Here is a 27515-nt window from a genome sequence, read left to right on the forward strand (position 1 = left end):
GTCTACTGGCCCTGGCTCTGTGGCCAGTGATCGTGTGTCCTTGGTGCTTGTGGGGCCCCGAGTGACGCCGCCAGCTTGCGTTCACAAGTGTGTGTGCATTGCGTGCGTGTGCCTGTGCTTCCGCGCGTGGGTTGATTGCTAGCTCTAGGTGGTTGGTGGTTGTGAGCTAAGGTTTCCTGCGTGGTGCGTGTGTGTGTGTGTGTGTGTGTGTGTGTCTTGGGAGTACCCCCCGCCCATTGCGAGCTGACCCCGTTATACCTCCCTTTTAGAGGCCGTACCCCCCAGTGGGGATCCCCGACCGTCAGGCCTTTTGGCGGCCGGGACGTCGGGAGACGCTGGGGTTCCAGACAGACGGAGAGGAAGGGAAGGGCCAGGCTGGCCCCAGCCCCGCCTCCATCCCGAGGGGCCTCGGCCGGGGTTGGAAGGGGACGCCAGCCCTTCCCACTTCCTGTCCAGCCGGTCGTCCCCTCCCCCAGCTTCCTCTCCCGCAGCACCCCCGCCCCCCACCCCAGAGCCCGGGCCGGCTTAGAGGAGGGGCCTGTGCTGCGAAGTCGTGGGGGTGCGGCCGCCAAGCTTCTGTTAGGGCCTCCAGCTGGGAGCGTCAGCGCCCCAGACGCCACGGGTGGACATGGGCGTTAAGGGGACCCTCATCGGAATACCCGCTCCCAGTACCACTCTCCAGCGCCTACTTTCAACGAGACGCAGAGACAGGGTGCCTCACCCAAGTCACACACTGAATTGGTGACAACTGTGACACCCAGGCCCTGCGGACGCTCCTCCTACCACCCCCTATTTATCTCCCAAAGCTCCGTGGCTCCCCAGGATTCTGTGTCCAGCGTGGGTCCCTCGCCCTCTCTGAGCCACGGTTCCTTGAGTCGTTGAATCCAACCTCCCACAAACATTTATTGAGCGTCTATTGTATGCAGGGCTCTGGGGACCCAGGCAGGACGCGTTGCTACTGTTTGTGGAGCAGAGATTCTGACGGAGAAGGCTGACCGTCAAAAGCTGGCGAGTCAGTAGGATAATTTCAGGGAGTACCGCATGCTAGGCAGAGGGAGGGGTTCTCGGTGGAGAGGACCAAGCAACGGGCGAGTGGGCCCGGATCCCGGAGCAGGGTGGAGGAGAGGGGAGAGAAGGAGGGAGACGGAGGCGCGAGCTGCGAAGGGGGAGGCGCGGCCGGTTGGAGAGACAGGCGCCGTTCTCATGGCAACGGGGACGGTTCTCCAAACAGTCTCGGTGCCGGCGGAAAAGTCCGAGAAGAGCGAGCTCTGGGCCCCACGCGGCGTCAGGGAAGCTGAGCCGCAAGCACACCCAAACAGGGCGACACCCAGCAAAAGCCGAACCCACAGAAGAGGCCCCCCCGCCCCCGCCCCCATGCGAGGGAGCAGCTTGGGAGGGGAGGAAAGTTTTGTTTTGTTTAGTAAGGGGAGGGGTGGATCTGAAAGATCTCAAAGCAAAATGTTCAGACTGCAGTCACAGAGGTGCAAAGGCCCTGAGGTGGGTGCACGGTTGAGGTGTTGGACGCAGAGCGAGGAGTGCAGTGTGGCTGGATCAGGGGGAAGAGGGAGCCGGATCACTCCCGAGAGGACGGGTTGAGAGTTGTTCCAAGAGCAATAGGGAACAACGGGAAGGTGTGTAGCCATGAGGGGCTGGATAGGCAACAGGATTTTTCGGAAGCTCCGTGGGGCTTCTAGGTAGACTGGAGTGGCATGGAGGAGGCAGGAGGTTGCCCCGGTAAGAGGCCCAGGCAGACCGGAGCTCTGAGTCATGGCACGCCCGGGAATTGATTAAAGGGCCCGGGTGGGGACCGCAAGCAGAAAAGGCTAAGCGTCTAGGATGGATCCCAGACCAGCCATCTCTCCACCAGCTCCCGATCGCCCCCGTGTGGCTGCGCGGGCACTGCAGCCTTGATCCGATTCTCTCTGCCTCTTGGATTACCACCGGACCGGGGCTGTTCCTGGGGGAGCCTGAAGCTGGCTGTGCTTGTAGGGCTGGAGGGTTGCCTGGAGGGGAGGCTGTCCCTCCCCATTTTGTTCCAATCCTTCCCACCTCACGGTCTTTGCCCTAGCTGTTCCTGCTGCCTGGAGGGCAGTATGACTCCAGGCTTAGCCTATTCTAGTTCCTTCTCCGTCCCCCCATCTTCTCCCTCCTTCCCCTCCCCTCCCTTCTTCCTGCCTTCCTTGGGCATCTTCCCTAGATCCCGGACTCTGTCTGCACCGGCCTTGGTTGGATTTGTCACTGTTACGATAAAATGATGCATCAGATAATCTGAGGGCAGCCTCCGCCTCCCACCGGATTTGTCCTCCCTACGGACCCAGCTCTGGCGGCCGGTGAATACGTTGCAGGAGTCGCTCGGAAGTCGGCTTTGGGTTTTCCTAATGATGGTTATTCCTCTCCACTGGAGATGGAAGCAGCGCCCCCCACCTCCCTTCCCATTAAAGTGGCAGGCGTGGGGAGGGGCCGGGATCCTCAGGGCGGCTTCTGCAGCCCCGCCCCGGCCCTGCGGGGGAGGCGGGCCACAGCTGGGAGCAGGGTCTGGGCCCTGAGATGTTTCCTTGCAGAAGCTGTAATTACGGGTAATTTTCTAACTGCAACACAAAAATTAAAACCCAAACAACACCGGGAAGGGAGAAGCCGCAACAGCCGGTGAGCGCTAGAGCAGGGGTGGGAGTTCCCGCCCTGGGGGGAGGACCAAGGCCCCCAGTCCAGGAATGCTGGGGGAGGGAGAGGCAAAGGCTCCCTCAGATAGGGTAGGATCCTTGAAGAGGCAGCAACCCCTTGGAGTTTCAGGTTCCTGTATTCCCAAGACGGATTAACCAGAGGCAGAAGTCCTCGGATGGAGGATGAGCCTGGGTTTGAATCCTAGCTGTGCAGGTCTGCTTGTGAGTCTCTGAGCAGGGGAGGACTGAACTCCCAAGTGTGCAGAGCTGGGAGGAACCCAAGCGAGAGAAGGGACCCAGCAGGACCGGGAGGGAGGAGCCCCAACCAAACCCACAGCACCGGCCCCTACCCCAACACCTGTGTCCATCCTCCACAAGGCTTAGCCTGAGCCAGTAAACTGCCCTGCTTCCAGTACTTTCTGTGGGCTCCGGCGCTCACAAATTAAGTCCCTGCCTCTTCTTCCTGCACTTGAATTCCAGAGCCAAACCAATCATTAGAAACTGGTGTACTCAGCCCGGGATCAGAGCATCCCTGGGAAATCCATCCTGCAGCCTCACTGGAGAGGCAGCCTATCTTCTCCCCATGCTATAGAATGGGGAAACTGAGCCCTGAGAGGTACTGAGGGAGTCACATGGGTGACCCAGAGGCAGCACTTCACCCACTGTCATGCCTGCCCTGCCCTGCCTGCGTCTGGGAAATTGGAGGCATTTTGTGGAAACCTCAGGCCTGGGGGGAAGGAGGAGGGAAGAGAGGAATGAAGGAGGGGAGAGCCTGTGGCAGCTACAGAGAAAGTTCTGCAGATAAAACTGAGGCTCAGCACAGGGAAGCAACTTGCCTAAAGACACACAGCAAAGAGTGGAGGTCCCACGTTGGGGTGCACTGGCAGCATCCCTCCCTTACCTCCCCTCTCCGGAGCTCCAGTCTCTTCCTGTGGCAGAGGAAAGAGTTTCCATGGCATCCTAAGGTCCCACTCTCTTTCTGGGAGGTAAAGTGGAGGAATCTTTTCTTCTCCATTTAGGAGTCCCTCAGCTTAATAACAACATTGGGGAATGGATGCTTGCTAAGCACCAGAATTTGGGTATTTTTTGTCTATGATCCTGTTGTATGCATCCAGTTCAACCCCACCCCAGGGCCTTTGCATGGCTGTTCTCCCTGCCTGGGACACCTTTCCTCCAGCCCTTCCCCATGTCCTGCTTCTCTTCCTCCTACAGGCTTCAGCTCCAGCAATGTCTTCTCAGAGAGGCCCTCCAACCTGGGTCACATTGGATTTTCCTGAAAATGTTGATTTTGCACATTGATTTCGTATGTCACCAGTAATCCATGAGACCCACGAGGGCAGAGAATTTGAATGTTTTATTCAGTGCTCAGAGCAATGCTTGGCACACAGCAGGAGCTCAATAAACACCTGTTGCTAAACAAATGAATTAAAAATTACCACTGTCCCCTCTGTGCTGGGATCCGAGGCCACCAGTGTCCCCAGGGGTCTCAGCCTGTTTGTGACACAACTGTCATTACCATCCTCCCATCATTACTGTCCTTCTGATAGCCAGAGCCAGCTGAGCAAGTCCAAAGGGCCAGGGACCAATTTTCTGTCTCTGCCAAGGCCACTGGCACCTGCAGTCCTGAGTATGGCCACACGAGGACAGCAGAGACTCACAGCACCTGCTCCTAGGGGCAGGACTTGCCCTGGTACCCCTTCAGAATAGCTCTTGAGACCTCAAGTTTTAGGCTTGGAATGTTGTCAGCTTCTCTTGACCTTCCTTGTCCATGCCCCCAAGTTGGCTTCCAAATACATACTTATATTTTTACATGTTGAATTATTTCATAGCAAAAAAGGAGAAAAATACAGAAAAAACCCACCCAGTTCCCCTACAACCTTAAGAGACTTCCCGTTTTGAACTCTGACCTGTATATCTTTTGCCTCCCCCCCTTTTTTTCTGCATTTCCCCCCCTCTGGCAGTCTTCTTTGCTTAACCTTTTCTTTTTTTTTTTTTAAGATTTTATTTATTTATTTGACAGAGAGATCACAAGTCAGCGGAGAGTCAGGCAGAGAGAGAGAGAGAAGCAGGCTCCCGCTGAGCAAAGAGCCCGATGCGGGGCTCGATCCCAGGACACTGAGATCATGACCTGAGCCGAAGGCAAGCGGCTTAATCCACTGAGCCACCCAGGCGCCCCTTTGCTTAACCTTTTCAAAACTGTGAACCACCCCGTCTTGCTCTCCAAATCCCCCCACACTCTCCTTAACTTTTTCTCCATGGAGCTATTACTTCCTAACCGCTTTTAAATTTGAAAATTACGGCTCATGGTGCCCTCCCCAGTGGAACAGCAGCTCCTCAAGGTCACAAGTTTTGCTGCATTCAGTAGGCACTCAATAAATATTTGAGGAAGGAAAGAAATCATACCAAAAATAAATAAATAAAGCCTAACAAATAAAGTACCTTCTTAGGCCACAGCTGCAGAGAATCGCTATCATGAACTCAAGTCCAAATCCATGTCTTTGGGAGTGACATGGAGATTCATTGGGTGCCTTGAAATAGTTCTGCAGCTGCCCTGCCCCCCCACCCCTGGTAGATGCAGACAAATGCATCTTGTGTTTGAGCACAGTGTAGCCTCATGGTCAGTCCCACAGATTCCGGGCTGACCTTCAGTTGCTGTAGAGCTTTGGGCAAGCTACTGAAACAGGCCATGCCTCAGTTTCCCTGTCTGTAAAATGGGGGAAGGTTCTTATCTGTTCCAATGAACTGGTAATGACAGTTCCTATGTCAAGCGGTTATCCTGAAGATTACGTCTCTTTTTTTTTAAGTTTATTTTTTATTTATTTTGAATAATCACTACACCCAATGTGGGGCTTGAACTCATGACCCCGAGATCAAGAGTTGCATGCTCTGGGCGCCTGGGTAGCTCAGTCAATTGATTATGCCCTCCGCTCTTCATTTTGGCTCAGGTCTTGATCTCAGGGTCCTGGGGATGGAGCTCCACGTTGCATTCCGTGCTGAGAGGGAAGTGTGCATCGGCATTCTCTTTCCCTCTGCTCCTCCCGGAGCAACAAAGCAGGAACTCTCTCATCTCTCTAAAATGAATGGATAAGTCTTAAAAAAAAAAAGAAGGAAAAAGGAAAAAAAGGTTGAGTGTTCTACCCACTGAGCCAGCCAGGTGTCCCAATCACTCCACCTGTCTTAATTTGAGGTCCCTGAGAAGCAGGCCCTAAAAACAGAATCGGGGAGCTTAACTGTTTGGGGAGGTCCTTCCTCGCAGCCCCTGTCCCGGCGCGAGGAGAGAGAGGGAGCCCTGCAGGGGGCGCCAACCAGCACTCCCAGGGACGGGGCTCCCAGGGGGCCCTCCGAGCCACAGGCCAGAGCCCGCCTCGGTGAGGTCCTACCGGAGGTGGTGAGGAGCTGAGGCATTTCTAATCAGCTCGCCTTCCGTCCTGCGGTTGAGGACTGTCCCCAGGAGAGCCCTGCGGGCCAGCAGCGTGGCCTCCCCCCGCCGGAGCAGCCCTTGGCTAAGCAGCGAGCAGTGGACGGTGCTCGCTGACCTTGACCGCAGCCGCCTCGGTGCCCCGTTTTGTTGCCGCCCCCCCCCCGCACACCCCCCCCCCCCCCGCCGCCGACTCTTTCTGCATCGTTAAAAATCCAGCTTTAACCTTCTGAATTTGATGTTGGTGCATCGATGGGCCCTCATGTACCCCTCCCCCTCCTCCATGAGACACTCAGCCTGCGTCTTCAGTCGCACATGTCCCCCGTGCCAGGCGTTCACATCTGCTACTCGGCCCTTCGCAGCCGCCCCACGGGGTGGTTTTCACTGTCCGGCTTTTACAGAGGAGGAAGCGGAGGCGGAGAGAGATGAAGGCACCGGTTCTGGGTCATGCGTCGGTGAAGTGGCCAAGCCGACCTTAGGCAGTGTTTGACGGACGCACCCCTGATCGGCGGTCACCAAGTTGGCCCACAGTCCAGGTTTGCCCCTAAGTCAGCTCTGCGGCCCCAGCTGAGCCCTGGATTGTCACACCTGCCCCTGGACCTGATCTGCTGGCTCCAGAGCCTCTGAGACACCTTAAGATCCCCAGGCCTCTAGGCGGCCTCCGCTGCTGGGCTGGGTGGCCTGGCACCCTGCCCTCCACCCTCCCCCAGGTGAGATGGGCCCCTCAGGGCAGCCAGGCCCCCCGGGGGTGCTGGGGAAGGATGTCTGGCATTCAAAGGTTGCACTTTGAACACGTGGGGAACGGAAATGCCAGGACAGCGGCCCCAGAGCTCCAGAGAAGGGGACAAGTGTGAGATCCAGGACCTGGATGGGAGGTGGATAGTGGGGGAGGGCAAACCCTTGATCCCACTTCAGCAGCCCAGTCTCCAGCATACTGGGGGCAGGGCCCAGGCTGAGGCCTCACCCAGCACAGGTAGGTACATGGGGGTCAGAGGGTGTGGGGCAAATATGGCTAAACTGAAGGGGCTGTGGATTGGTGGCCCTGGATGTAGTTTATCCCCAGAAGCTCTGTCTTTGTCTTTGTGAGAGGTCTCTGTGTTTTCTTGGCTATTTTGGGGGGTCTCTGAAGATCTCTAAAGGTCTCCGAGTACCCTGGTGTATTGGGGATTCTGAGCTGTTCTAGGTATCTCTGGGGATTTCTGAAGGTCTCTAGGGGTTCCTAAGGACCTCTGGAAGTCTCTGTGCTGAGAGACTGGCCCTTCCTGGCCCTCAGGCTTTGTTTCGGACCCAGGCTCAGGGCATGTCAGGCAGGGAGGAGGCGGAGTATAGAGATGTGCCCTCTGGAAGCTTCTGGTCCCCCTCAGGCAGTGGAGCCCATAGCTGCCCTGCTTCCCATAGCCTGGCCATGACCTGCTAGGGCAGCAGCAAAAGGACCCAGGCCCCAGGCTCATCAGACGGCTGGCATGCTCCAGAACCCAGGACCACCCTACATGCCAGCAATTTCGAGACCCCCAAATCCCAGGACCTAGGCCTCCCAAACTTCAGACCCCTGTAAGTGTTCTAGACTCCAGGTCCCGCAGGTCCCCCACACCCACCTCCAGAACCCACTATCCTAGGCCCCAAGCCTGCCTCCCTCCGCCACCCCCCTCCCACATAACCCCTGTGCCCAGCAGTTCTCATTTCCTCATTTCCTCCTCTTCTAAGAGGCCTTAGTGCTGGTTGCTGCCTACTCCACCCAGGGTGTGGGATGTGGGGGACATCCACCCACACCTAGGCCTGAGGCGGGCTGCTGCCCCTCTGTCCCTCTTATCCCAAAAGCCTGAATGTCTTTATGTGTGTTTATTGGCTGAGTTCAGTGCTGTAATTAAAAAACATAGGGGGTGATGTTCTCCTGCCATCTGCCTGCTGCTAAGAGGGAAGCATGAATATTCGTTTTTCCAGTTTCATCCAAGGTTTCTTTAGCCAATTGAAATCTAGGAGTTTATTTTTTTGGCCTTTTTTTTTTTTTTTTAAGATTTTATTTATTTGAGGGTGCCTGGGTGGCTCAGTAGGTTAAAGCCTCTGCCTTCAGCTCAGGTCATGATCCCAGAGTCCTAGGATCGAGCCCCACATCGGGCTCTCTGCTCAGTGGGGAGCCTGTTTCCCTTCCTTTCTCTGCCTGCCTCACTGCCTACCCGTGATCTCTCTCTGTCAAATAAATAAATAAAATCTTTAAAAAAAAAAAAAAAGGATTTTATTTATTTATTTATTTTAAGATTTTATTTATTTATTTGACAGACAGAGATCACAAGTAGGCAGAGAGGCAGGCAGAGATAGCGGAGGAAGCAGGCTCCCCGCTGAGCAGAGAGCCCGATGTGGGGCTCCATCCCAGAACCCTGAGATCATGACCTGAGCCGAAGGCAGAGGCTTAGCCCACTGAGCCACCCAGGCACCCCGGATTTTATTTATTTGAGATAGAGAAAGAGCCCAGAGGGAGAGTGAAAGGGAGAAACAGATTGATTGAGGCTCCATCCCAGGACCCTGGGATCGTGGCCTGAGTTGAAGGCAGATGGTTAACCAACTGACACACCCAGGCGTCCCTAAATAAATAAAATCTTAAAAATAAATAAATAAAAAAGAATTACCACCTTCCCAGCTTGCTTCTCACTTTTATTTTCCTCTGCATGGCTCCTTCTACCTGTCCCCTATTTTCCCGGTAGATCCTGCACGTCGCTGGTTTCTCCAATGGCTACAAGAAGCTCATGAGGACAAGGCTTTTTGTCTGTTTTGTTCAGACAAAAACTGTGTGCCTGGCACACAGTAGGTGCTTCATAAAGGTTTGTGGAAAAAGATGAGTGAGTCTTTCCTTCTCAGTTCATAGAGCACTATCATTTTGTTTTTATGACTCTGAGACACGCCCTCCCCCATGGATGAGCTGTTTTTCACCTACCCAACCCCTTAGGTTGCCTCCCCCCCCCATAACAACAATGTTACAGTGAATCATCTCTTAGCTGTGCTATCTTTTTGTCTTCCCTCTTTTTAAATGGTGCAAAAGACACTTAACATAAAATTTACCATTTTAGCCATTTTATAGTGAACAAGCCAGTGGGTCCCCAGGAGCGGCTCTTCCCCAGCTCTTCCCCAGCCCCTGGCAACCACTGGTCCCGCTTTCTGTCCTCATGGATTTGCCTGTTCTGGACGTTTCCTATCAATGGAGTCACAGGCTATGTGGTCTTTTGTGTCTGGCTTCTCTCGCTCAGTGTTGTTTTCAAAGTTCATCCATGATGTAGCGCGTGTAAGGGCTTTGTCCTTTTCTATGGCTGAGTAACATTACACTGTATATCCATTTACTGCTGCCCTTGTCGCTTTGTAAACATCAAGTTATTCAGGAGTGTCCCAGAACTGGGCTGCTGGGTCAGCAGGCACAAGTGTTTGTAACTCTGGTGGCCTGTGTCATTGTGCCTTCCACTGGGACAGGGCCCCAGATGCTCCTGCAGCAGGGCACGGGGCTGCCACTGTCCCCACGGCCCCTCCAGAACCAAACATTATCACGCTTTTGAAGTTTTACCAATCTAAAGGGGAAAAACACACACAGTACCCCAGAGTCGTGCTTTGTAATTTTTCTGTGCGGAGTGTGTACCTTTGGGTGTGTTGGATCAAAGATTTGCAGCTTTCTATAAAGTCTCAGTTCAAAACCTTTGGTGAATTCCTCTGAGCTCGAAGATGTAGAGGGGCAGAGTTTGAGGAGAGGGGAAATCGTGGGGGAGTGGACTTCCACTTCCCACAGTCAGGGAGAAGGCTCTAGCATTTATCCCATTTTACAGATGTGGAAACTGAGGCACAGAGTGGTTGAAGTTGCATTGTGAGCCAGGGTCCAGGATGGATTTGAACCTGGTGGGCCTGATGTCAGGACCCCGGTGAGGCTGAGACCCTCTCCAGGCCCTTAATCTCCTCCTTAATCTACTTTTTTTTTTTTTTTTTAAGATTTTATTTATTTATTTGACAGAGAGAAATCACAAGTAGACTGAGAGGCAGGCAGAGAGAGAGAGAGAGGGAAGCAGGCTCCCTGCTGAGCAGAGAGCCCGATGCGGGACTCGATCCCAGGACCCTGAGATCATGACCTGAGCCGAAGGCAGCGGCTTAACCTACTGCGCCACCCAGGCACCCCTTAATCTACTTTTGTTACTGCCGCTTAGGTCTGATTCAGGCCCCCCTCCTCCTCTGGGACTCTGGCTTCCTCCCCAGGTTCCCCATCTCTAGACACCAGGCTCACTCCAGAGGAATCTTACAACACAGTACCCCTCCACTGCTCACACATCTTCCTTGGCTCCCCATGGCCCTGGAAATAACATCCCAGTCTTCAGCCTGGCTTCTGAGGCCAGCATTGCCCACCCCCTGCCCACACCACCATCTCGTCCTCTTAACCCGGCCACTCCAGCCACTCCACTCCTCAACACACAGTTCCAGGGGCCTGCTCTCTCGAGCTGTGGGGGGGCTTTGCTCCTGTTGTACTTCTGCCTGGAATCTTCCTTGCATTTGTTTCTGTCAGCTACTGTGTGACTCATCCTCCAAGCCCCAGACTCAACCGTCTCATTCCCCAGGGCACCCTCCTCACAGCCCCCTCCAGCATGGAGGCATCCCTGTACCAGAACAGAAGCTCTGAGGCTGTGGGGGAGGCTAGAAGCTTGGAGAGTCAAAGGCAGGTTTTAGGAATCCTCAGCAAAACCCCACTTACGTGTTGATGCCCCAATTCTAATGCTTCCTCCTCCAGGAAGCCTTCCAGGACTCTGTCCCTCTCTCGGACCTGATTGACACCACTGGACAGGGTGTGTCTGGTGTGTGTCTAGCTCTGTCCTCTCAGACTGGGTGCTCCCACAGAACCTGGCCGTACAGAGGCCTTTTGGAAGTCCAGCCTGGGTGATTGTAGAATGAACACAGAATGTACGGGCTGGGCGTCAACTGAGCTGACACCAGGAAGCGAGTTGATGAGGTAGCAGTCGGTTGGTTGGGGTATTAATGGGGGACATTTAGTCACTGGGTTCCAGCAAAAGAGAAGCAGGTCGCCCCTCCCCCTCCCGTGAGAATCCTGGGCCTCAGGCCTTGCAGGGGGGCGGGTCTCAGTGTCTTCATTCTTCCCCTCAGCATTGCACCCGGACACCAGTTCCTCTTCCCTGAGTCGCTGGGTGCAGATCCTGAGGAGAACCCCGGACCACTGCGGATCCGCGGAGGGTGCCGACCACTTCGGCCCCCACGTCCAGGTGAGCCACCACGCAGCCCCTCCCGCCCCAGATCCTTCCAGCACCGCCGAGGCAAGAGCGTGGCAGTGGGACCAGAACGGACGCGCTAGAACTTGGGTCCGGGAAGGGACCTCAAGCCAGACTGGAGGGGCTTCCTTACGGCAGCCCCGTCCAACCCCAGCCCGAGACTCCCAGCACCCCGCAGTTTTCTGTGAAACAATTAGCGCGGCCCCCTGCAGGCCGTTTCCGGGGCAACCTCTTATTTTGCATATGGTCCCGTCTTGACCAATGAGGGCGCCTGAAATATTCGTGATGGGGGGTGGGGGGGAAGGGGAGACTTAACCAGAAGGGATTCCAATGGGAGAAGGGGAGGGGCTGACTGGACCGGGTTTTCCTGCTTTCCAGCACCATCAGGCACCGGGATTACGTACCCATTCCCCAGAGGGGGCGACTGAGGCCAGAGGCTAGAGCCAACCAGAGGGGCGCCAAGCGAGGGCCCGCGTTTTACCATTTCAGAAACAGCCTGGGCCACTCTGAGATGATAGTAATAACAATAAGAATAATAATAAAACACAGGCGGTGAGGGTGAGGTGACCACAGGCTAAGGTCCGGGCCTGGATTCTGGTGTCTCTGCCTAGGTTGCTTGAATGGGGGGCTCCCTGGCGTGGATGCTGTTGTTGCCACTGCTCCTGCAGGATCCAGGCAGCCAAGCATTTTCCTGCAACGTGTCGTCTGGGAACATGGACTGGAACACAGAGTTCAAAGACACATGCCTGAATTTCAGTGGCCAAGGCCTCAGACTGCCCCAGAACCAGTCTCTGCAGGCCAGGAGCCTGCTCCACCTTATCCTGTCTGGGAATGGTCTTCGAGAGCTACCACCGCTCTTCTTTAAACTGCTGGGAAACCTGAGTGTCCTCGATGTGACGAACAACCCACTGGAACGCGTGGATGGGGAGCTGGCCCTGCGCTGTACGCTTGACCTGAAGGCTGACTGCAGCTGTGTCCTAGTATCCTGGCACCAGATCCGACAGGACAACTGCTCTGGCTGGCTACCTCTCCAGTGCTGGGACACAGCTACTGGTGGCTGGCACAATGTCTCCTCCTTCCTGGAGGCTGGCTGCCCCCCTGGCCTATCCTTATCGGTCATCGGGGCACTGGTGGCCAGTGGGAGCCTGCTCCTGGGGCTCACCATTGCTGGCCTAGTGCTGGCCTGGAGACTCTGGGGCCGTGGGAGGATCAGTAAACGGGACGTGAACAAAACAAGGGCTGCTCAGGATGGTTCTCGGTCTGGCTCTGGCAAGCAGCCGAGATACAGTAGCCGGGGCCTCAGCCCTAAGCCCCCAGCAGCAGCCGTGCCCAGACCCTGCACCCCCGACTATGAGAATGTGTTCGTGGGCCAGCCAGCTGCCGGGCACCAGTGGGCCGAACATGGGTGAGTGATTCAGATCTGTCTGTAAGACTCTGGAACCAGATGGCCGGGGTTCAAATCCTGGTGCCACCTCTTGTAAGCCAGTCGATTTACCTCAGTGCCTCCGTTTTCTCATCTGTAAAATGGGGATAATAACAGCCCCCACCTAATAGAGTTGGGATAAGAATTAAGCGAGTTCTTGTATATGAGACAAGTTTCCTCCTTCGTGACCTGCAAACTTGAGTTTCTGGTGGCCAAGGATGGGGAGAGAGAAAGCAAGTGTTCTAGGCAGAGTAGGGGCTTTGCAGAAGTAGTCGGTGGCCTGGGCTTAGATCCTGTGTGACCCAGGGCTATCTCTGAGCCTCTCTTTCAGTCTCTGTAAAATGGGGACAGCTCCCCTTTCCACATATCCCTTTGACACTAGAGAGGTTCAGAAAGCTGTGTCCTTCTCTCCCCCACAAAGCCCTGATACCTCCAGACTTGGCTGGACTTAGCTGGATGGGTTCAGCTTTTCCAGGTTGGGTGAGGGAATGAAAGGAGTTGCTGCAGGAGGCAGCCCCCACAGGGGTGAAGGCCTGGAGGTGGGAGAGAATGGAGACTCTTCTGTGAATCAGTTTGAGAAGGCAAGACCTGAGAGCTGAGGCTAGAGGGGCCTGGGAGAATCCAGGCAGGAATGGAACAGAGTCATGGATGGGTGTGAGTAGGGGAATCCACAAAGTGGGGAGGCTGGTGGGAAGCTGTGGGTGAGAAATGAGAGGATATGCAAAGCAGATGCAAATAGGGCTCAAAGGCAGAAGTGGCCTGGAGGAGGGAGTCCTATACACTCATCTCCCTAAGGTGCCTTGGGCTGTGATGCTCACTTCTGCCTCAATGTCACCAAAGCCTCAGGATCAGTCTCCACCAAAGGCATTGTTTAGAACAGGATCTGTCTTTCTCACCCTACTTGTATCAATGGAGGCTCTGGGAGGCAGGGGAGTGACTGGCCCAAAATCATAGCAAATGTGAGGCAAATAGGAGTTTGATTTCTATTCTTATCTGTGGACAAGCTTTTATGTGTTTGGGTTGGTTTTTTTTTTAAAAGATGAGTAGTTGATGGGTGTCAGCTACCCAACAGAGAATAGAATTAAAATGTTCTAGAAGCAGGAGAGGTTTTTTTGGGGGGGGGGTGGAAGGGTTAAGAGGATGTTCTTCTCTGCCATATATAGTTAGACATCACTAAGAAGCTATCTTCTCCTACACCAATTCTATGGATTCAGAAACTAAGACTCCAATTTGTTTTTGTATTGAGGTCACAAAGTGTCTTGTTTTAGAGAATCTAATGAAAACAACTCCCAGCTGAAAGGGCACTGGTTTGGCCCTAGCCACTGTGTCCATGTCTTTGGTGTGACCAGAGCTTCTGATTTTTGAAAAGGAAACTGAAAAATTAGAGTTAAGATTAAAAAAAAAAAATCTAGACTTCAATGTAAAAAGTGAGCAACTATCTCAACTTTAAGGAAGGAAACAATTCGACCATGGGCTTGAGGTCCTCGGACCAGAGCATTACAATGCTGAATCCATGGAATCTTCCCTGAATCCCTGGCCCCCACCTCTTCTCCTCAGACAAAGTTGGGAGGCTGGGAGAATACTGCCGTGTGCCTCAGTTTCCTCCTATGTAAATACTAGGAGGGGACTCAGGCGCCCAGAGCTTTCTTTGCCTCTCAAAGCTGACGTACCTACCCCTAAGAGCCCCCCTCCTACTGTCTATCCGTCTCCCCAGGGCTCACCCATCAGAGGATAGCGACTTCTACATGAACTACGAGGGCCCGGACCATGCCTCCCAGCCTGTCTACTGCAACCTGCAGTCATTGCGCAAGACCCCGCTGGATGAGGAGGAGTATGTGATCCCTGGGCGCTAAGCCTCTGATGCCCTGAACTCCAGCCTGCTGCCTTCTATGTGACTTCGGGGCATTCTGACTCTTCCCTGGCCTCAGTCTTCCCACCTGAGGAATGGGGACAGGGAAGGACCGTCGCTGAGGCCCCAGGGAGGTTCTTCAGCTCCCTCTCCAGCCCCTGCTCTGCTTCTCAGCTCCCTAAGCTGCTGGAAGGGGAAGAGGAGAGGCTCCGGTATGGCGACAGGAGGGGTCAGTTCGTGAATTCTGTCATCACCCTTGGTGTGCAGACTGAGCTTAATAAATGCTGTAGGGCTCACAAAGCTGCTGGCTCAGGGCAAGTGGGTTCTTTGAGGTGAGGATTCCCTAAGCTCCCCAAACCAGATTCTCTGAGAGATTCCCGAATTGTTCCCCACTCTTGGTCCGTCCCCTCTGTCCCTTTCAGGCCCTATTCCCAGCCATTTGGTACCCCGGCTCAGCTCCCAGGGCAGCCCACACCAGCCCCAAGGGATCATTATAACTTATGAATGGGACTGTGCCCCTCCCCTGCTCACACACCTTCCGTGGCTCCCCATTACCCTCCCCCAGGACTTCAGCCTGGTGGTTGAGGCCTGCGTAATTCTGCCCTACTCACCTCACTATCACTACCCTCTTCTGTTCTTCTGGTCTAGGCCTCCTCACCACCCAGCCCACCTCACTCCTGAAATTTCCATTTGCCCATGCCATTCCTTTTGCCCAGAATGCCATCTCCTTCCATTTTTTCCTCACTCTTAAACATCTTTTATTTTTTTTAAAGATTTTATTTATTTCTTTGACAGAGAGAGATCACAGGTAGACAGAGAGGCAGGCAGAGAGAGAGAGAGAGGGAAGCAGGCTCCCTGCTGAGCAGAGAGCCCGATGCGGGATTCGATCCCAGGACCCTGAGATCATGACCTGAACCCACTGAGCCACCCAGGCGCCCCTCACTCTTAAACATCTTAATACAGATGCAGAACCCTGGTCTGAGTGTCAGAAGGCATGGGTCCAAGTCTGGACTCTGCCACTAACAGGCCCTTAGTTTCCCCATCTGTACAACAAGGCAACTAGTCGCTGTAGCTGCTTTAGCTTAATAAGCTGAGATGTCTTAACTCATCCTTCAAGGCCAGGTTCAATGCCACTCTACTGAGGCCTTTCTCGGTTCCTCCTCAGGCAGAGTTAATCACTCCCAGAGCTCTGTGTATTTCAGGACTTTTTTCCAAACTCGTGCCTCAGCTGGGTTTCCTGTCAGGGGCTCCCAGCCTGGCTCCTGTCAATCCTCCAGTATAGGCGAGACAGCTGGACACAGACACCCTCGGTCCTGAAAGGTTAAGCCTGGGCTGGAGGGAGGGATGGGGCCAAGGGCTCCAGAGGGAGACAAACGAAAGAGTTTGGAAAAGACTGTGCATAAGAAGGAAACATGGAGTGGGTTTTGAAGGATGTGTAAGTGTTTGAGAAGTGGAGAGGACACGAATACTGGGCAGGGGGACCAGCTTGGTAAATTGCAACTAGAGATATGAATATGCACACGGGTATTACAATGTTCAGCAAAGGCAACAGCTGATATTTGGGGAGATGCTTACAGGGCATCTGTTAGCTTTGGGGGACCCTGGAATTGAGCTTAATTTTGAGCCTTTCTTGGGTTCCCCAGAACTTGGGAATGATCTGAGGTGGGAGAGGGAACCTGTAAGGGTCTTTAGCTTCCTTGAACCCCTGCGTCCCCACCCTAGACACTGTTCTAATGCCCACTATTGTCCCTGATCATTTGCCTTCTTCACCTCCAGGGTAAATCAGATCCCAGCCCTCCCCAGCTCCCAACCCTTCACATCTACCCTTGGCTCTTCAAACACACCCACACCCCTCACCACCACCGGTGGATTCTGGCCCCCACCCACCCCACTGGCCCCATCTTCAACAGTTTTGCCTCTGAACACTGAGCTCATTTCCACCCCAGGGCCTTTGCACCTGCTGTTCTGACTTCCACAAATGCCCATTCCCCACCTGTCCCCCGAGTCCTGTTCTTCCTCCAGGTCTCGGTTCAGATGACCCCCCCCATCGACAGCACCTCTTCACTCATTAATGCATTCCCCAGGTTAACTCCTCAGCACAATTCCTACCACAATCCACCACCTTCTTAGTATTTCTCTTTGTACTCACTTGTCTTCCTCACTCAACTGGCTCAGATGGAATGCTTTTGCCTGTCTTGTTCCTCCTGTGTCCTGAGTGGCCCAGTCAAGGTCTGGCACAAAGCTGTCATTTGCTGAATACATTCAGGGGTACTTACAATCATTCAGGTCTGCCTCTGGGTGGCAGCATTCACAGGCTACACACTTCACTCACTGCTGCAAGCAGGTCTCCCAGGCCCCATAACCTTTCCCTTCGGAGATTCTTAGGGTGGACAGGCAGGTGGCTGTGGGGAGGGGGCAGACCTGGCACATCTCGGGGATTCCAAGATCCTAAGTAGAAAGACTAGATAAAATGGGAGATGCCATGTGCATGAAAATGTTCTTCACAACGTATCTATCCCCCCCCCTTTTTTTTTTTAACTGACTGCTTGGAGTTACTTTTCCACTTGGTGCAGGGCACCCAGTTATGGGGTGTCAGGAGAGCATGCATGTGGCTTGGATAGTGAAGAGTGGGGTTCTCTCAACTTCCTTTTTGGTGTTTTGCTGTTTTGATATTAAAAAAAAAAAAAAGAAGAAGAAAAAAACTGCTTCTGCTTGCTGCAGCCGGCCTTGTCTGGGGGAGGGGAGGTGAAGAGAGGGGAAGGGCTCTGATGAGCCCAGCGCTGCCTGAGGCCTGGTGGCTCGGGGTGGCCACAGTACTGGGGTGGGGAGTTGGCTTTGCCAGGCTGGCCACGGAGCTGCTTCCTCATGGCTTCCAGAACCAAGTCACAGGTGATTCTGTTTCTGGAGGCCTGGAGAGATCTTGAGAGTTCTGGGGACTCTAACACTGAAGCCATGTATGGGAGAGTGGACTTCCTGAAAAAGAAGCTCGCCCACCAGTGACCCGGGTCAGCTCTGGGGAGACCAGGGTGCTGAGGGATGGCTTCCCCAGGGTACTCTGCACTTCCGCGTGAGCTGTTGCTGAAAATGGATCACAGATAGCGCTGGTAATGACCATGGGTGGTGACCAGTGAGCAGCTAGAGGGGATGGCTGCCATGCTGTCGCTTGTGGACTGGTGCAAACCAAGCACAGGCAGAGCCCCATAACTCCCAGCTGTCCTAGCTGCACAGGCGGTGCCCCCCACACCACCCTTGCTCTTTTTAAATGAAAGAATAGAGGTACCATTAACATGGAGGGAGATGCCCCAAATAGAAGTGATGGGACTCTTCTGGGTTGGAGGCAACATCACACACGATATACTTGGCTGCAGATGGACATGACTCGGGCTGCCTCTATTTGGAAAGGTGACTCCAATGCAGAGAGAGGCAGAAGGACAGTAAGAGGCAGGTGCCCTGTAAGAACTGAGGCCAGGGAAGAACGCCTAGGTGGCTCAGTGGATTAAGCTCTACCTTCAGCTTGGGTCATAGTCTCAGGGTCCTGGAATCGAGCCCCCAATAGGGCTCTAAGAACTGAGGCCAGGGAGGGGAAGATTCCTCCCAAGGTCACCAGCTCCATCCTGGACACCACGGGGTTCAGGTCAAACACCTTCACTTTTATTGCCACAGTTTTAAATAAGTGCACACCGTCAGACTAGCCCTCCCCAGCCCTCCAGTCCCCACAGAGAGCATCCCAATAAATTAATAATAAATACAAACTTATAAATACAGAGGTGTGGGAAGGGGGGGTTGACAGCAGAGGTGGGAAATCGGGTATCTCAGGTCCCACAAGCCCATTCGACAGACAAGGATCTCTGAGGTCGCTTCCATTGCTCACGAGCCGTAAGTAAAAGACCAGCACCGCTCATACACAGTGGCAGTCCTTGGCTACGAGATCGTCGAAGGGCGTAAGCGACACGCGACCGTCGCTGTCTTGGTGCAGGAGCACCACCGGCTCATAGCTGGCGGGCACGCAGCATGGCGCAGGCGCGGCGTCGGGATTCAGGCCGTGCAGGCGCGCCTGCATCTGCGCGTGCGTGTTAGCCGACCGGAACTGGCTTGGGCACGCGCCAATACACATGCGCACGTCTAGCTCGCGAGGCGCCACCACCCAGTTGGCCCAACCCAAGTCCTCGAGCGACGCGCGCAGGCTTTGCAGGCGGCAACAGCGTCCCTCCCCGAGGGGGCAACCGTCTCCGGCGTGCGCATGCGCATGCGCGTCGCGGCGCCCCCTGGCCGCGCTTGGCCGCCAATGCAGCTCAAGCTGGGGACGTGCGGAAGGTAACGTTGCTCGCAAGGGGTTCAACCGAGGCAGCAGTCGTAGGTGTAGTGCGGAGGCCCTGGAACCTCCAAGGCTGAGCTGACGTTGCAGCGGCCGAGTCACGTCCCACGAGCTGGGCTCTGTCGGCGACAGCCTGAGCAGCGCCTGATGCAGGCGGGAGGTTGCGGGGAGCCCCTCGGTCAGGTCCGCCAGGGCGATGCGCAGGTGCAGGTGGCCGCCCGGTCCCAGTCGCACTGAGGAAGAGAGGAAAGCCAGTCAACCACGGGCCTACTGTGCGCCAGGCGCGGAGTGCCCATTTCCTCCCACGCGCCAGGCAGCATCCCACCTCAGGGCCTTTGCACAAGCTGCTTCCTCCTCCAAGCACACTATTCCCCTGACTGTCAGCATGGCAGGCTACATATCCCCCCAGCCTGCCTAAAATAGGCACTGCCTTATTTTCTTTTATTTCATTGTGTATCATTTCATCTCCTCTCCTGAATCCCCTCAGGGATTTCTGTTTGCCTGGTTGCCATCATGTCTGGCATACAGTAGGTATTTAGAAAATACTTGATGAAATTAGGGCACCTAGGTGGCTCAGTCGGCTCAGTCGGCTAAACCTCTGCCTTTAGCTCCCAGGGTCCTCGGATGGAGCCCCATGTCAGGCTTCCTGCTCAGCTGGGAGACTGCTTCTCCATCTCCCTCTGCCCCTCCCTAGCCCTGCTTGTGCTCTTTCTCTCTCTCTCTCTCTCTCTCAAATAAATAAAACTAAAAAGAAAAAAAAAAAAGCCAAACAAACAAATAAACAAACAAAAGCTTGCAGGATTAATGTCTACATGATATTTAGAGGGACTAAAATCCAAACACTGGTTCTGCCTCTTGTGGCAGTCAAAAACATTTCACTGAAGGCCTACTAAGTGCTGGGGTTAGCTACTTTGTTTTCAACGCTGTGCGTCTTGGTTTCCATATCTGAAAATGAAGGATATCTGGATCCCCAGGATTCTCAGGGCCCTAGGCTGGTGCAGGTGTTGGAGATACTTCGGGGACTAGGGTTTGAGGGCCCTGGACTCACTAGGCTCAGAAAGGACAAGAAGAAGATTACCTGGAGTCTCATAGCTCTAGTAGGATTAGGGTGCGATAGTAACGCTCCCTTCTGGCCTGACACTCCTCCCCTAACCCCTCCCACTTTCTAGCATAACCCAGATCTCCTTCTGCTCTCTCTTCCCCCTAGATCCTCTGTGGATGGCGAGAGAATATCTCCTCCCTCTCTAAGGCACATGCCACATGCGACTTGAGCGATGCCGTGTCAAGGGATTGCGTCAGATCTGGAACAAGTACAGGCACATTCCGTCTACCCCTGGGCTGTGCTGCTCTCCTCTGCTCCCCCCACCCCTCTTGTCCACTCTGCTGGCTCCCCTGCACCCACTCTCCTGGATTGTACGCCCTCCCCCAACCCTCACATCCAAGGATAAGTCCCCCCCCCCCACACACACCCCCTGCTGCCGGACTTTGTCTCAGGGCATTCCAGTCTCTGTCGGATTTCAGAAGCATCCCTGGCTTCTCTGAGCCTCAGTTTCCCCATCTGCAATCTGTAACATCTCACTTTGGCCAAGCCTCACCTTGTCTTGGCATAAACCAGGCCACCAGCCTCCCGTCAGCCCCAACGGGAGCTGTTCTTGTCTGTTTCACAGATGGGGAAACTGAGGCTCGGTGGCAGGCCTGGGCCCCTAGGGCTCAGAACCACTGGTTAGATGATGTAGTAGCTGCCTAGGGGACAGAGGTCTCTTAGATTTCACTCACGCTTTGGAGTGAGTATCCGGACTGGAGCTGTAAGGTTGAGGTCAGAGTTTGAATCACCCCAGCTTTGGTTCAACCGCAGCCTGGTCTGCAGGTGTTCGTAGTGTTTCCGAAACTCCTGGGCTCTGGAGATGTCCGTACTGGGGTGTGCGTCTGAGGGTCCTGGAAAGGCTGGGAGGCGCTCCTGGGCCAGAGACAGGGCACCTCCCGAAGGCAGCCATGAGAACATCAGCAGCACTGGCAGCATGGGTGAGGAGTGTGGTGCCCTTGTCCAGCTGTGCCGAGCTAGCTGAGCTCTGAACTGAGACAGCGGACGCTGCTGGACTGGCCTTTATAACCCCCGGACTTTGTCCGCCCCCGCCTGCCTGGTCCCTTCCGCCCTGGGTGCAGAGTAAACACTCTGGGGACCATAGTTGGCGGAGTCTTGGGCTGCTTTTCAGGGGGAGGCCCTTCTGGGGGGATTTCTCCTGGAGAAGCAGGGGTACCCTCCCCCTAGAAGCCTCTCTGAACCTCAGTATCCTCTTCTATGAGATAGGGACTTCCAGCTTGGTGGGCTGGTGGAAAGAATGCTTTTGTGAAAGAAAAAAAAAAAAAAAAAAAAAGACTTAATTAGCTACCAACTATATGCTAAATTCCACAGCAGCACCTTAAGTGGTGGTGTTCTCCCTCATGGGATTCTTGCTCTCCCTTCTTGGTTAGGACCAAAGACTGAAGATGTTGAAAAACAAAGGAAGCAGAGGAGAAAGGGACAGGAAGAGCCAGAAAATACAACCTAAATCAAGTCAGTCCTCTCCATCCTGTCTCCGTTTCTTCATCTGGAAAATGAGAACTGAGACTTTCAAGTTCAAATGAGGTAGAAGGGACAGGGCCAGATACATAGGAGGTATGTAGTTAACTGGGTGTGTTTGCAGTCACTCATCCTTAGCTGGAACTCCAGCTAAGTTAAGTTAGAACTTAACTCAGGGGAACTCCTACTTGCTCCTCAAAACCCTACTCAAAAAGCCCCTTCTCTGACACTACCTTCCCAGGCTCAGCTGGGTGCTCCCAACCCCTATCCTTTCCCCCAGCCCAGCCTTGACCTCACAGCCCTGGGCATGTCTGTGCTTGGCTCTGTCTGCCCCAGAGTGGAGGGAGGCCCTTAGCCAGAGCTGAAGCTACTCTGTGACCCAGTCTCTTGGTTCTGGGCCCAGAGCAAGTTGGCGGGGAATTGGAGTGCTGGGGTTTAGGTCAGGGAGGGCTGGTGCGTCAGATCCAGACCCCAGATGGTGGACGGCCAAGGGGTGCCCCAGAAAGACTCAGGTCTTCCCCTCAGAGCCTTCTCCAAGGTTCAGGCCCCCTGGCCTCACCCCTCGTGCCTGCATCTAGCTTCCTGGCCAGAGAGAAGACAGAAAGCTGTGTGAGATAGATGGAGGGGGTGTGTCAAGTGTGATGGAGTGTTGCGCAGGTGAGAGACACAAGGATGTGCTGGGGGGCGCACACAGCAAGTCCCCCCTGGGCGAAGAGGGTCAGGCCTTCCCCAACCCCAGAAAGCACCCACTGGGAAGACTCAGTCCCCCCTGAGTCTCAATCTCAGCCTCTGTGAAGTGGCATCATCACCCAGCTATGGGTCCCAATGTCCCCCCACTCCTGGCTCCGTGATGCTCTGGGCCTTCAGATGCTTTGTAAACACACTGGTTCCCGCCCCGTCACTTCGATCCTGACGGGGGCTATTGGGAAGGACAGCCTCTTGCCTCACCAGCTTGGCACACACAGTAAGTGCTTAGTAACGGGGCTTGGACCGACCAGACAAGGCCCGGGGCCACTTCACAGCCACACTGCCGTGCCCTCTGCAGAGGCCGGGCCCTGAAGGCAAGCCAGAATGCTGAGTAATCCGAACTGGTAGGGACAGGTCAGCAAGGGGCACCAGTGGCTAGACCTGACCTAACCTGGGGGTTAGGTGGGGCAAAGGGGGCACTGTCCTAATAGGCATCCTTGCAAGATCAATGGTGGCGAGACATCAACTTTCCCTAGCCTCTGCCCTCAGACACTGTTAACACACTTTTCCATTACTGAATAAGGGAACCAAACCAAGAGGAGGCAAGGAGGTGCGTAAGGTCGTAGGGGCGAGTCCACGCTGGAGACCTCACATATATCCAACTCCTGGCTGGTCATCTGTTTCCCCGGCATTTCTAAGCCTGGGATAGGATTCTGAAGTTCCCTGTGTCTACGACTGTTTCCCGCCACCCCCCCCCCCAATTTCAAAGCCTTGTGAAGAGTTTTCCCTGATCAGGTCCCAACAGATTGGACATTTGTCAGCTCCAGAGAAGCTGGCCTGGGTTGATGTTCTGGCCCACTTCTCCCTGGCCATGACACGCGGGACAAGGGGCATCAACTGGCAGAACCTCAGTTTCCCCATCTGTAAAACGTGGTAACGGCACTCTGTGTCAGGGTTATAGGGAGAACACACAGGGAGTGAGAGTGTCTGTACAAGCTGTGTGTCACCCTGATCGTGATTCAGATCCCAGTGCCACCCACTTTGCTGTGTGACCATAGGCAAATTACTCAAACTCTCTGTGCATCAGAACAAAGGCCGTGTGTTGTGTGGAAGGAGAACATTCAGTACAGAACTCTTACCATTCTTAACTCTTACCATTCTTACCATGCACTCATAAGAGCCGCCACAGACTGGGCACCAGGTCGCATACCAAGGACAGGAATCCCACGGTTTCTGGGCCCCCTTTGTCCGCTGCCACTCCCCCTAGGCAGATGCCCCCGCCCCCCGGCAGATGCCCCTTGGTGGACACTAACCTCTCACAAAGATGCATAAGAAATCACTTATTTCAGGGGCACCTGAGTGGCTCAGTGGGTTAAAGCCTCTGCTTTCAGCTCAGGTCATGATCCCAGGGTCCTGGGATCGAGCCCCACATCGGGCTCTCTGCTCAGCAGGGAACCTGCTTCCTCCTCTCTCTCTCTGCCTGCCTCTCTGCCTACTTGTGATCTCTCTCTGTCAAATAAATAAATAAAATCTTAAAAAAAAAAAAAGAAGAAATCACATATTTCAGCTGTTTTATTAGCTTTCTGGGGTGTAATTTGGACAAAGCCCACTGGACCCTGGGGTCCCAGTCATGGGGGTTTTGGACAAGGCACTCACAGGAACTCTGGGCCTCAGGGAGAAGGCAACCAGAGGGGCCAGGGGCCAGCCCCTCCCTTGGGGACAGAAGACGCTGTCACCTGCAGCAGGAAAGTTTTCTCTGAAAGATTTAGGAGCAGCTAGAAACCCGAGATGTTAAGGGAGCCCCAGAAACACAGCAGGTACCTCCAGGGCAGGCCGAAAGTCAACTCTGTTCCCCAAAATCTCCTCTAATGCCCAGGGATACCACCTGCCTTGAGAGCAAAGAGCCCAATTTCAAACCAGCTTTCCCGGGGATTTCCTCAAGACAAAGTATGTGGGCCACGAAAGCCACTTGCACCGGACCCCACCCCTCAGACGCTTGGGTGACTCCAGCCCAAGCAGTGAGGAGCCACAGCCACCTCCCAGAGCCTGGGGTTGCTTCTCTCTTTCCCATCTCATCCCGTTTCTCTGTGTCCCATACGTATGGGGGACACAGGCACTTCTGTGGGTCTCTGGGCAGCTGAAGGGATGCTTGGTGAGGAGAGGGAGGAAGAGAAATGGATTTGGGGAAGAAGGAACAACTAAAGGCTGGACTGGAGTCCCGCGAGATCTGTGAGGCCTCTACCCTCAGCTTGTGACTGGTGAGCCTCAGTTTCCCTGTCTGTAAAAGGAGATAATGGCAGCCCCTCACACAGTTGGAAGGAGGACTCATAGGCTATGAGTGAGTCAGGGGACAACGTGCACTCAGAATCTGTTAGGAATTAAGTTTCAAGTCAAGGCCATTGGCAAGTGCCCTCCTGACCCAAAAGGTTGCCATTCTGACCTGTGGGCTTGGGGCCAAAATGGCAGCATTATGGTCAGGCTAAGAGAAATATCCCAAATGCTTTTTACTCGGTCTTCCTCGTGGCTCCGGCGCTCCAGGGGCCAGCATGGTACACCCAGGTTGGACAAGGAGCTGAGTCCCAGGCTCCCGGCCCTTCAAGGACTGTAGGAATCACAGTGGGCTTGGCGCCACTGGAGACAGTGGGAGTAGGGCCTGGATAAAGCAGGATCTCTCATGGGCAGGAGAGATGCTAAGCTGGAGGTTTCCTATGGAGACAGAAAGAGAAACTGGCCACTCGTGGGCCTCCTTATGTGCAGGGCACAGGGTACCAGACCACACAGGATGCCCAGTTTCCAGATTCCTTGGACCCTCAGGATCCCTAGACAGCTCCCCACCCAGGTCTTGAGGACAACTGCGGAGTGGGCCTGTGGTTTTAGGGCCCTTGGCCTAGTTGCTAGGCTACTCTGTCCGAGAGGACAGAGGTTTACTTGGAAATACACAGTCTGGGCGAGACCAAGGTGGGTTCAGAGCCCTTCCTGGAGCCTGACACTTGCCCGATCCCCCAAATCCTCCCCCTACCCCAGGATCCTAGGTAGCCCAGTTCTCCAGGGCACCTTCTGCTGGCAACTTTAGCTGCGTTTGGCCCTCGACTGCCTCCAACCTGGAACCAACCTGACATGCAGATCCCCAGCCAAAGGCAAGAACCATGCCCTCCCAGCGTCGGCCTTTCTGGGTTCCGCAGGTGCTGTGTGCTTTCAGGAGAGTCGCTGGCCCCTCTGGGCTTCTGTTTCCCCATCTGTGATCAGGATGGGGTTATAACAATCCCATGTTGGCCGAGCCCTACCCCATCTGGCCACAGATGAGCCTGCTAGCTCCTTCATCGGTCCCAGTGGAGGATAGGATATTGCTGCCGAGGTCACAACTGGTTCAGCAGTGTGTCTCTAAGACACAGAACTACTGGTTGCATGTGGGGACTGCCCGGAAGGGTCTCTGAGACTTCATCCACACTTCAGGAAGCGGCTGGGGTGTGAGTCTTTCAAGTTCTTGGTCAACAGCAGCATAGTCGGGGTGTCCTGGAAGTGTTTCGGCAACTTCTGGAATCTGGGGACATCCAGCCTGAATTGCATCTTGGAGGGTCCTGGGAAGGTCCTGGGCCAGGGATAGGGCATGGCTCCTGTGGTAGCCCCCCAGGGCGTCGGCAGCATCGGGGATCAACGTGATGGTGTTGATTCCTGCCCTGGCATGGCTGTGCTCCTTACTCTCTGAGCTGGGACTGACACTGTAGGACCAAACTTCATAGTCTGAACTTACCCATCCCAGCCCGCCCAGCATCTCCTGCCTGCCCCGGCGTACAGACTAAACTTAGTCAAGAGGTCACAGCGGGGCCTCGTTCCAGGGATGTATTCCCGATGAAGCTGGGGAATCACTTGGAACCTCAGTATCCTCCTCCCTAAAATGAGAACATCATCTCAGCCTGGTGGACTGGTGGAAAGAATGCTTTTGTCAAAGAAGACTTAGAACAATGTCATTGTGTGCTAAGCTCCATGGCAGGAGCTTAAGAGCTGGCCTTCTCCCTCATGGGATTCTTGCTCTCCCTTCCTTTCCTGGTTAAGACCAAAGGCTGGAGATGTTGAAAAACTAAGGAAGCAGAAGAGAAAGGGACAGAAAGAGCCAGAAAAATACAACCTTAGCCAAGTCAGTCCTCTTCATCCCATCTCCGTTTCTTCACCTGGAAATGAGAGCTGAGACTTACACTGCAGAGAAATTCAAACGAGGGAGAAGGGACAAGGTCAGGTACATAGGAGGTATGTAGTTAACTGGGTGTGTTTGCAGTCACTCATCCTTAGCTGGAACTCCAGCTAAGTTAAGTTAGAACTTAACTTAGGGGAACTCCTACTTGCTCCTCAAAACCCTACTCAAAAAGCCCCTTCTCTGACACTACCTTCCCAGGCTCAGCTGGGTGCTCCCAACCCCTATCCTTTCCCCCAGCCCAGCCTTGACCTCACAGCCCTGGGCATGTCTGTGCTTGGCTCTGTCTGCCCCAGAGTGGAGGGAGGCCCTTAGCCAGAGCTGAAGCTACTCTGTGACCCAGTCTCTTGGCTCTGGGCCCAGAGCAGAGCTGGTACGGAATTGGAGTGCTGGGGTTTAGGTCAGGGAGGGCTGGTGCGTCAGATCCAGACCCCAGATGGTGGACGGCCAAGGGGTGCCCCAGAAAGACTCAGGTCTTCCCCTCAGAGCCTTCTCCAAGGTTCAGGCCCCCTGGCCCCACCCCTTGTGCCTGCATCTAGCTTCCTGGCCAGAGAGAAGACGGAAAGCTGTGTGAGATAGATGGAGGGGGTGTGTCAAGTGTGATGGAGTGTGTGCAGGCGAGAGGCACAAGGGCGTGCAGGGCAGGGGGGGCCACACAGCAAGTCCCCCCTGGACGAAGAGGCTCAGGCCTTCTTCCACCCTTAGCATGCACCCACTGGGGAGACTCGGGCCCCCCGAGTCTCAGTCTCAGCTTCTGTACAGTGAGATTATCACCCAGCTTCAGAAGGGTCCCAAAGTGTCCCGAGGGATACCCCAGCAAGCAGAAGGTGCTTAAACTGGCTCCTGCCAAGGCCACTTCCAGCCAGATTGCAGCTGGTTGGGAGGTTGGACCCAGCCTCTTTCCATTCAGACCCAGTGGCTTTCTAGAGTTAAGAAAGCCAGGGCCCTGGCGGGAGGTGGGCAAGTGCAATAGCAAGAGTTGTAGGAGGCAATCCCACCAGATCCCCTCTGGCCATGCAGGCCCTTCTCTGCGTCTTGTCGGAAGGCCTAGGTCCCCGGGGACAAAGAAGTTGGAGGCCTGGAAGGGTTTCTCCGAAGACATCTCTACTCGCCCCCTAACTCTCCTAGGAGGCTGTCAGGTTTGAGGCTCCGTGGAAAAGTAACAGACGGC

The 27515-nt window shown here is 54.6% G+C and overlaps 2 protein-coding genes and 2 long non-coding RNA genes across 5 annotated transcripts; 2 read left to right on the forward strand and 2 right to left on the reverse strand.

Annotated features, from left to right (window-relative positions):
- Positions 1-5452: 5452 nt before the first annotated feature.
- LOC309851732 lies at positions 5453-6495 on the reverse strand. Its single transcript, XR_014304890.1, has 2 exons — positions 6305-6495; positions 5453-5750 (listed from the first exon to the last, which is right to left on the reverse strand). It is a non-coding gene; the product is annotated as an uncharacterized lncRNA (long non-coding RNA).
- A 64-nt stretch (positions 6496-6559) lies between these two features.
- On the forward strand, positions 6560-14893 carry LRRC25 (leucine rich repeat containing 25). Of its 2 annotated transcripts, none has more exons than XM_082707370.1 (4): positions 6560-6788; positions 11200-11315; positions 11933-12726; positions 14459-14893. In XM_082707370.1, the coding sequence occupies exons 3-4, from the start codon at positions 11942-11944 to the stop codon at positions 14595-14597; spliced, it is 924 nt and encodes a 307-aa protein (XP_082563496.1). In that variant the 5' UTR covers positions 6560-6788; positions 11200-11315; positions 11933-11941; the 3' UTR covers positions 14598-14893. The 2 variants fall into 2 exon arrangements, with proteins under 2 accessions (XP_082563496.1, XP_082563495.1); XM_082707369.1 differs by lacking the exon at positions 6560-6788 and adding an exon at positions 8783-8894.
- A 3329-nt stretch (positions 14894-18222) lies between these two features.
- On the reverse strand, positions 18223-21046 carry GDF15 (growth differentiation factor 15). Its single transcript, XM_082707400.1, has 2 exons — positions 20685-21046; positions 18223-19141 (listed from the first exon to the last, which is right to left on the reverse strand). Exons 1-2 carry the CDS (start codon positions 20926-20928, stop codon positions 18492-18494), a joined length of 894 nt encoding a protein of 297 aa, XP_082563526.1. The 5' UTR covers positions 20929-21046; the 3' UTR covers positions 18223-18491.
- Positions 18832-21466, forward strand: LOC309851745. Its single transcript, XR_014304900.1, has 3 exons — positions 18832-18907; positions 20116-20218; positions 21381-21466. It is a non-coding gene; the product is annotated as an uncharacterized lncRNA (long non-coding RNA).
- Positions 21467-27515: the final 6049 nt, after the last annotated feature.

The sequence above is a fragment of the Mustela nivalis genome (assembly GCF_964662115.1).
Source record: "Mustela nivalis genome assembly, chromosome: 1".
NCBI lineage: Eukaryota > Metazoa > Chordata > Mammalia > Carnivora > Mustelidae > Mustela > Mustela nivalis.

Bases quoted from the DNA above. Each gene is read 5' to 3' on its own strand.
- LRRC25 (XM_082707370.1), top strand. From the start codon at position 11,942: ATGGGGGGCTCCCTGGCGTGGATGCTGTTGTTGCCACTGCTCCTGCAG. The intron at 12,727-14,458 runs GTGAGTGATTCA...CCGTCTCCCCAG, and splicing joins CACCAGTGGGCCGAACATGG to GGCTCACCCATCAGAGGATA.
- GDF15 (XM_082707400.1), bottom strand. From the start codon at position 20,928: ATGCTGCCAGTGCTGCTGATGTTCTCATGGCTGCCTTCGGGAGGTGCC. The intron at 19,142-20,684 runs GTGAGTGAAATC...TCTCTTCCTCAG, and splicing joins CCGGATACTCACTCCAAAGC to TGCGACTGGGACCGGGCGGC.